The sequence below is a fragment of the Rhamphochromis sp. 'chilingali' genome (assembly GCF_963969265.1).
Source record: "Rhamphochromis sp. 'chilingali' genome assembly, chromosome: 12".
In the NCBI taxonomy this organism is placed as follows: domain Eukaryota; kingdom Metazoa; phylum Chordata; class Actinopteri; order Cichliformes; family Cichlidae; genus Rhamphochromis; species Rhamphochromis sp. 'chilingali'.
This window is the reverse complement of record NC_137939.1, coordinates 20400086-20409830: the sequence shown is the minus strand read 5'-3', so window position 1 is coordinate 20409830 and position 9745 is coordinate 20400086. Positions and strand designations below refer to the sequence as shown.

The window sequence follows — 9745 nt, the reverse complement described above, 5'->3', positions numbered from 1 at the left end:
CGGTATAAAGCAAATGTAAACAACCTAAAATGACATAACAAAACATTAAAATAACTTCGGGTAATTGCAGAGAAACAGCTCCCCTTGAGGAAAGCGGTAGCGAGCCAACGCCCGGCAGTGAACTCCTACGCTGGTTCCTAGTCCCTCCCTCTTGTAGAGTTTCCGCAGAGCTTCTGTGGTCGTGCTGGAGTCCAATAACCGCATTTCATCAAGACCTCTGCTCGGAGAAGTTGATTCATCCGCCTGAGGGGAAAATAACGACTCGCCAATTTAAGCAAGAGCAACGATAAACCGCACCAGGGCAGCACTCTCTAAACTTTCCTCCACTAAAGAAAGAAAGAAGAACATTTGTTTAATCTGCTCGTAGTTAGGGGTCGAATACACACTGTCTGTTTAGTGAACTTTGATAAAGTACAGAATGGCTGATACAAGTGCGTCCGGCTCTCCCAGCTGCGTGGAGAGGCTGAAAAGCTACGTGAAGACCCAGAAAGGGTTCATCCTGGCAGCAGAAATAGTAAGTTTGTTCTCACTGTGATATTTGTGTGCCGCTCTGCTGTGATGATCCACGTTTAACGACTCACAGATATGGCTTTAATATGCTGCGTGTAAAGCTCACTTGTAACTAATCAATAATTTATAGATGGCTAAGTGGATTTGTGTTCTGTATCTATTGATTTTTTTAATCACTAATGTGTCATTTTCCCTTTACTCGGTTTTCTTCTATTTTCTTATTCACATTTCTCACTCTAGTCTGTATAAGGAATGAAAAGTATGTGCTTTCTCAGAGTTGAAGGGATTCCACCTGTCACTGCTGCTCCACTGTTTTTGCTTTTTGCACCAAGGAGCTGAAATGCTGATCATTAAAGGTCACATAGGTTAACTCAGCCCACCGTCTCACGTGCTCGCTTACAGGCTGGATATTGTCTGTAGCCAGAGTAGCAAAATGCAAAGTATATCACATTATTGGTAGTATAAAGGCTCATAAAAGGATTTTCCATCCCACATTATAGGTTTGCACATCTGGCTCTGGTTAACAGGACTGCATGCACCCCGCAAAGGCAGGAATAGAAGTATAAATGCAAACAACCACCAGCTCCTAATAATAAACTGTCTTAGTGGCAAATTAAAATGACTTCCTGTCTGGGAATACTGTTGTACTTTACTGTCCTTGACCACTATTTTCACATGAACGCCTTTGTTTGCATTTCACAGCGGTGTGATCTCTTAACACATGAGTCACTTTAAGTTTAAATACTTTGCATAAGTTCCGTATTGTCAGTGGATCAGTATCTAAGTAAATTTACTTAAGTACTGTACTTGATGTCATTGCACTTCCACTGCTTTTTTTTTCTGTGTTGCAATTTACAAACTAAGATTTTTGTTATAGATTCCAGTCAGCTGGTGAAATATAACGCAATGTATGAGAATGCAAAACAATCAGCACCACTTGGAGACTCATAATAAATTCCATATGCATAGTAAAAGGACAACAGTATGGATTGAGTAATATGATTACAGAAGCTTTGGAATATAGGACTTTTACTTGTAGTTGATTTATGTTTCCTTCAGGCAGAGAATGAATACCTTTTAAAGTGTTTGTCAGCTTCACATTAAGCTCTTGAGTCGAAGTTTTATCAGATCACCCTACATGAGTCGAGGGAAATGACTTGTGTTAACACAACCAAACATTAAACTGTACAAATTGCCAGATATTTCCTGTATGTTTCTGCTCTAATAGGTTCACTGTTAACATAGATCCCAAATATTTAATAGCATTCATCCACCCGATAAAGGATAAACTGAACATAGTAAATTGCAAAGACAAAAGGAAAAACAAATAAAACGGGTCAGCATTAATATCCAAAACAAAATGAATTAATGCGTTCCACTGAGTAAAACGGAGAATGCGCTTTTTTTCCGCCGATCAAACTTCTTGCTCTCATAGCTCGACAAGCTCATTATAAAGCAGCCCCTCAGATGTTGGTGGTCAGTAGTCTGCCCACTGTAAACCCCCCCCCCCCAAAAAAAATAAAATAAAAATCCGCTTTGCCAGATAATGGAAATTCCAAGCTGGTGTGAAGTTTTACCCTGGGAACAAAGAATGCATGAAATGTTTAGCGCACACATCTCTGGTCTGCCATTCAAGGATAGGTTTGCTTTATGCTTCACTGAACACCCTTCATAGTTTGTTTCCTCTCCTACTCATTACTTTACTGGAGACTGATAAACTCAGACGGAAGTCATCTGATGGTGGATATCTGAAATGCTTTGGAGTGTAGGGAGAAGGACCGTGGGAGCAAACAGGAAGGCAAATGTGATTAGTGCTTATTATGGGTGTTTCCATTTTAATAGGAAAAGGGGGTATCTCATCCCAGCAGGCAGGGATGCAGAAGCATGCCAGTTGTTAAACCAAAAATGTGAAGGAATAAACTTCCTGACTTCACGCACAGTATTTTAGCCTCAAGGTTTCAGTGCATCACCAAATTAGGTTTAGACCTATTTTTATTTTCTGCCTGTAAGAAGCATGACCATGCATGAACATGTTTGTATTTGCAGAGCAGGTCGCAGTCACACCCATGTAGCGCATGTTTCACATGGCACAGTTAAGTCTTTGGCAATGAGTTGTGATGAGCTAATTAATGACCTTGTTTATAATATTAAGAATGTGAACTAGTTCAGTGATTGAAGAGTGGAAATCCGTTTTTAGTGATTCAGGTTTTTTGGGGGTGGGTGGGGAATGCAACGTGTATAATGGGTACAAATGAGTAATTTTAAGTAAGAAGAGAGATGAAATAGGACTTTCCCTTCTTGCTCTTGCACACATTCATTGACTTCCCTAGCAACTGTTGCTGTTTGGAATGGCTCTGCACTGTGTACTACGTCTTTGCCCTCATGTTGCTGCTGACTATAAATAGCCAGCCGTTCACAACAGTTTCCCTCCCAGTCAATTCAACGAGAGCAGCTTATTTTTCTGATTTGAAAAGATCCTGCCTGGGATCTTTTAAAGCTGCCTGGTGCAAACAGATCTACTGCTGTGTGCAAAACATAAAGGTGTCAACAACTCAGAGACTTTCTTGTTCAGAGGGACTCTTGTGTAGTGGGTGTTTCTCTGTGCGACGGCCTCCTCAGTAGCCACTGCTCTCAGAGCAGCCGCCTCGAGCCCGAATAGAGCTTCTTTTGTGTAGGGCCTTGGCCTCAGCCTCCTGACTGCACTACAGAGGCAGCCTGTGCCAGTCTCAGGAACACACGAACTACTGATGCATCAGAGTTGCTGGCTGGCTGTTCGTGTGTGGGGAGGGGAGGCTGTAGTGACAGATGTAGGGGCTGGTGTCAAGTCAGTTAAATCATGCGTGTATCATATAGACTGCTGTGATTTGACACTGTCTCCTGAGTCGTCTGTGTCTGAGAATAAAACATTGCATTGAGTGCAACTGCCTTTTTTAGATGCATGTCAGAGTTAAGAGTGTGATTTTTATTTAGTAAGTATTGCACGACTATGATGAATGTAACCATAGATTATGATGTGATGTGCTTTCTTTAAAAGGCTCTGGGTCAAAAAAGAATCATACCTAATATAAGATTTAGGGTAAAAAAGTATATATATATTTTTTTTCTAGTGTTAGGATGCTTACGTGTTTAAGACCTGTAGTGATTAATTAGTAAATTCATTAGTTAAAAGAAGGAATATCATTTTTCATTCCTATGCACCATAAATCTAATGTTTTCAGTGGGTTTTAATGTAATTTCCCCTTTTCCTATATATGCAGTCTTGTTTTTTGGCACGTGTGTAAGTGGCACAAACCCTGCTGTGAGGTTTAAAGACAACTGTGCAGGAAAAGGATTCCCTGAATGTTGTCACAAATCAAATAAAATGAATGCCAGTTAGTGTGTTTTAGCAAATATAGTTGTTATACTTTTGAACCTTTGAAGTTTGCTCTCCTTTACGGCTGTTATATAACTTTGTGTGAAAGCATCTGCCCACACAGTTTGACAGCGGCAACAATAGCGATATTGAAAAACAGACTGATAGTGAGCTGTAGGCTGCCTGAGTTTATGGTTTCTCCACACTGGCCGCGTTTCATTGGAGCGAGAAGAATGCACGCTGACTTTTTTTTTCCCCCCTTATATGGAAAAATATGATGAAACAATCACTGGCTGTAAATCTAAGATGAAAGCAGCTTCTGATAGGCAGACACTGTGCATTATGCTCGGTTCAGTTGTCTCACTCTAATAGTATTTTGTCTAGAAAATAATTTGTTAGCATGAATAGCTGTTGTCATGTGAATGTTGACTTGGAAGTAGTCAAGTGGCTGCTGTAAGCAGAATAATGATGGCTTTGTTGGAGTCATTTACTGTCCAGCTGGACGTGACAGCTCTATAGACAGATTATTTTCTGTTGCTGTGTGACGCTACAAAAATGTGCAGCATCTCAGAGAAATTGCAGCTGATTTTTTTATACCTGGAAATTCTAACAGGGTAGAGGAATTTACGCAGTGTGGGTGTTAGTTTCCTGTGAAATTTACACTGATATCAAGTCTTATCTTCTAATTTCTCTCATCTCTATCTTAGCTTGTCAGTTTTATCGTCATCATCTGCTATGCTTCTTCCGTGTCTGGAGGCTACTCTGCGTTGGGCATATGTGAGATGATCTTCTCCATGATCTTCTTCGGCATCTTCATGATGGACCTGGACAAGCAGATCCTAGTGATCAACTGGGTCTGGACTGTGAGTCCGCACACACATAACTGCATGCACATGACACATTTCTGTGCTAAATTGCATAATACTTCATCTTTTGCGTCCCTCTTTTGTGCAGGATCTGTTCCGTGCTGGGATTGGTGCCGTCCTCTACATCATCACCTCTCTGGTCAATTTCATTGGAGGATCTGGGGATGGAGCTCGTATCGCAGGCGCGGTTAGTTAAGCCAGAATGACTCAGCCTGAGTTCTTAGCTGCATACTGCATCCGCTCATATTTATTTCTGTTTATTTTGACAACTGATGGCTGTTACCACTGACTAATTTCGGTGCTGCCAGTTATACATGTGAAAACTGAATGCCTGGTGTAACAAAGGTTGTTTGTTTTTTTTAAGCAGAAAAAACCAACAACCCCATTTTAAAGTTGCTTTATCATTAGTTTTTGCCTTTGAGCAGGATACACCTGTAACCTTTAAAAACTTTGCAAGCCAAAGCAGAAGTGTCTCAAACCTGCATTCTTTGTAATGACCAGCAGGTGGCAATTCTTTTTGGTTACAGAGATATCAGGCTATATGGATGATCTCAGAAAACACTTTGATGAGATGGAAAGGGCAGTGCAGCTTATAGTATGTGGAAGTGTTAATACAGTTAATTTCTTACTGGAAAACTAAAAATAATGCATGAACAAAATGGTAAGACTGAGCCTGTAACTGCATCACAATCTCTGTTTCCTTTTACACTGAATCAGAGGACATTAAATATTATTTTGTCGGTTTTTGAAAGATTTTGTTTACTATTTATCAGTTTACTTTTTTAAAAAATGAACTAAGTGGGCTTGTTATGCTCCTAATGACAGTAGATTTTCTGTATGTTAAAGATAAATTTCACATCTCATTTCCCCACCACAACCATCCTCGTGGTATGCTATGTCTACACATAGTCTTTTGTATTAATCACGTGTATAGCTCCAAACATGTGCTTTGCAGCTGTATATCAGGCACAGGCCTGTCCCCACATTGGCTTCTTCATGAACCAAAGTGTCCAATAGTGTGAAGAGCACAAAGTCTTCTGGCACTTAACTTTAACAAAATACTGATAATTTATTTCGATTGTATTTGTGTTAGTTGTGATTCTGATTGTCAGTTCTTGCTTCTTAGGTGTTTGGCTTGATCGCTGGGCTGATATTTGCATACGACACCTACACAATCTTCCTCCAAGTCAAAAGTAACAGACAGCACTCAGCAGCTCCAACTGGTGAGAAAAACAGTTTTTGTTAATGCATTCAAAACGCGTTCTTGGCTTTATTTGATATGTGCAATTTTCTCTAATGTCTTGACTGTTTTTGTTTTTAACAGATGACAGAGTTTAAATGTTCTCACACAGAAATACTTCTGTCAAGAACACAGAAGAACCAAAAGCAGTCATTTGGGCAAAGGTTAACAGAGGAGCGGGTCAGAGAGGAGGATGGACAGTAAAATGAGCAAGTCACAGTTTAATAAATGCTGCTGCAGGGCCTGAACAGATAAGAAACAGAAAAGAAGATGACATAGCCTTAATAAGGGGTGCTGGCATCTGTCTGTATGTCTACTCCATGAGGGATTCCCCTCTCAAACTTTTATTCCAACCAGACTAAAAGGGGAAAGCTGCCAATAATAGGGAACACTTTGATTAATGCAGAGAGATTATGAAAGAGCGACCTAGCACTCACAGAATCCTCAACCGATGCTTCTGAGATAATTCCATAACAGCAAAGACGCTGGTGAAGTGTAACCTCCTGGGTGATAAAAAGCTTTTTAAAATATTATTTTGGGGGCAGCAAACTCATAAAGCACTCTTTTTTTCCAGGTGTCCCCTTAATCACTGAAATAAGAGTTCATTTTCATAATCCTTTAAAATATCTCCCCATATAAGTGCCCAATGGTCTTATCAAGATGCCAAATGGCCAGACTTGCTTCTAGGAGGACTTTGGATGACGTCATCATGCAACTTGTCTAATACACTTGTCTACTGTTCACTGTTGGACTGCTGTAGTAAATAGTAACTGTGTTATTTGGGCTTCAGAAGCAACTGACACAGAGGTGGTGCTTTTTGAATCGTTTAATATTATAAATGTCTTCTTGGGGGACTTTTTTTTGTACTTTCTCAGCTGGTTACACCTTTGCTTTTCTGTTATTTAATAGTGTTCTGTGTGTTTTACAGTGCCTTAAAAGTCTCATTCAGAGTAACCAGTTCCCTCACCTTCTTCCGTTTCATCTTTTGTTTCTAAGTACTAAAACATTTGATTTCATTTTTATTAATCAGCAGTCTTTGGTCGTTTTTCTTCTAGAATTTTGGAATTTAGGACCCATAGATAGCCCATTAACTAAACAACCTCACTTATTATTTAAAATTACATCGTCATCCTCAAGTTTTGCCTACAGCTCTTGGATTCCTGCTCAGGTTATGCATTTTTCTTACGTTTGTAACACATTGTTTTAAGGTGCTACAATATTTTTCTGTAGACTGTATACTGCTCAGTAGCACAGTCCATTTTTTGAACATGCTATGTTAACATTAGGATATGTACTGCGAGTGTTTCCTCAACCCCTTTGGTGTTTTTTTTTTTTTGTTTGTTTTTTTCCATCTTAATATGCTTTACAAGAGTCTGTAATTTAAAAGTTCAAAGGGAAATAAAAGCCATTTTACCACAAAGAAAATGAGTTTTCTGGCTTGCTCTGTACACTCATGTGTCCTGCTAAATTATCTTAAAGTGCTTCATTTACAAGTGTATACAGTCATGGTAAAAAGTACACTATCTGTTCAAAGGTATTGCATATCAGGACACCTGGTCCTTGTCAGGTCTATAAAAATTGGGTAAATACAGCACGAGATAAACAAAAAGATGACGTGATATATACAGAAGCAATCCTGAGAAAAACTAAATACGCTCCCATGATTCAGTCATGGAATGACCTTTACTAGCAATAACTTGACGTAATCATTTTCCGCATGACTTTATGAGTTTCCCTCGTTGCTGTGGAGGAATTCTGTCCCGCCCTTCTTTACACTATTGCTTCAGTTCATCGAGGTTTGCAGGTATTCGTTGATGAGCGGCTCTCTTAAGGTCCCACCACAGCATTTCAGTCAGATTGACGTCAGGACTTTTACTGGGCCATTGCGACACCTTCATTCTTTTCTATTCTCTTGTAGATTTGCTGGTGTACTTCAAGCAATTTTTCTGTAGCATGACCTAATTTGAGCAAAGCCTTAGCTGGACAGATGGCCTAAAATTTAACTCTAGATATTATTTATACAGCAGAGTTCATAGTCAAGTCATTGACTCTAATGTATCCAGGTTTTGTAGCCAACAAGCTGATCTAGACCAGCTCAAATCAACACTTCTACAGCGCAATTGGTATGAGGTGTTTGTGTCCAAATGATTTTGTGCCGTGCTTACTTTTTGCATATTGTGGCACTGTGTGTTATGGCCAAACATCTCCACTCTGGACACATCTGTTGAAAGGACTTCCAGAGGTCATGTGGTTTGTTCAGCTGCAACTTTGCAAATCTAAGTCATCCTGTCATGTTCTTTTTTTTTTTTTTTTTTTTTTTTTTTTTGACAGAAGAGGCTTTCTCCCTGCAACCCTTCCAAACAAGCAACATTTATAAATCTTTTTCCTAATTGCACTGTCATGAACTTCAACATTTAACTGAGACTAACTGAGTCTGAGATGTATTAGTTGGGCATCCACTCCTGGAAAGATTGGCAATTGTCTTGAATATTTTCCACTTGTAAATAATAGTTTTCACTTCGGAATGATATATTTCAAATTGTTTTGAAATGGTCTTATAACTCTTTTCAAACTGTTGGCAATCAAGGAAAGGTCATCAGAGATCAACCCATCAAAATTGATGGGCTGCTTGTCTTGTATTCATTTAATTTTAAGACCTACAAAGGACCAGATTCTTTTCATTAGGACATGAAATGTAAAATCTTGAACGAGGAGGAGGATGCACTTTCTTTTTACCATAACTACATTTTAGATACTGTGTATTTGTACTCTAAACTGTTTTATATTTCACTGCCACTAGATGGAAGCAGTCTGCAACTCTTCTATTGTGAACTGTTTTTCCTTATAAGCCACTACGAAAGTGTAAAACCATCTAATATCAACAAAGTTATGCTGGTGCCCCTTATCAGCAGGGCAATATTCAGATACGATCGGAAATTACTATGATTTGACACAATTCCTGCCCGGATCTGAATGACCTTGTACAGCAAACATCTGTGATCTGTAATCTCGTCTGAGTTTTTTTCTCTCTCCCCTAAATATTATTATTTTTGCAGTTTGTACATGCTGCCCCTACTCTTCGTTCTGAGATTACAGTGTGTTTATGTAAATCCTTTCCTACTTTGTTTTGAGCTTTGATGCTGCTGCCTTCGAATTGCAATAACCATTTATGACCCGTGTTATTTTAAAGACCTGCAGTGCAATGATAATCCGTTGTTTGGGGTCATGATGGATGTTATCAAACTATTTCCCACTGGAACTCGAGAGTAATATTAACCCCCCACCCTAACCCCATCTGTGTGCATATTTTGTCGCCCCATTAGGAATATTTAATTTGAAGCTAAAGCCAACGTGGCTGACTTCTCTTGTGCTCTGAATGTGCGTATTTTATAAAACAAAATGTCTTGGTAGACTTTACAAAACTTTGCATATATCCATGTCAACTTCCTTGTAGCCAAGGTGAAGTACGGGCCAAAACTTTGGGACAGTCGGCTAGTCTCTGTTGAGCAGGACAGGTAAAGTTGGAGGTTCACCAAGGTTACAGGTTGCGGCAGATCCGTGTCCACACAGTCAAAATAAAAAAAGGCACGGCATCAATTTGATTGAACAATGGGTTTCAAAGTGATAAATTGAATAAGTAAAAATGTTAATGAATATTTAGTTAAAGTTTATTTGTTAACGTTGCTTAAATTTTGACTCTGCTCAAGAATCGAGAAGAATATACTTCAGTACCTCTTTTATTTTGAAGTCTCCGCCGGAGGTTGTATTTTACACTTA

The 9745-nt window shown here is 39.2% G+C and overlaps 1 protein-coding gene across 1 annotated transcript; it reads left to right on the top strand.

Moving 5' to 3' along the window:
- Positions 1–165: 165 nt before the first annotated feature.
- On the top strand, positions 166–7334 carry plp2b (proteolipid protein 2b). The gene is made up of 5 exons (XM_080898479.1): positions 166–514; positions 4570–4725; positions 4817–4915; positions 5855–5951; positions 6053–7334. The coding sequence occupies exons 1-5, from the start codon at positions 419–421 to the stop codon at positions 6064–6066; spliced, it is 462 nt and encodes a 153-aa protein (XP_080754605.1). The 5' UTR covers positions 166–418; the 3' UTR covers positions 6067–7334.
- The last annotated feature ends 2411 nt before the right edge of the window (positions 7335–9745 follow it).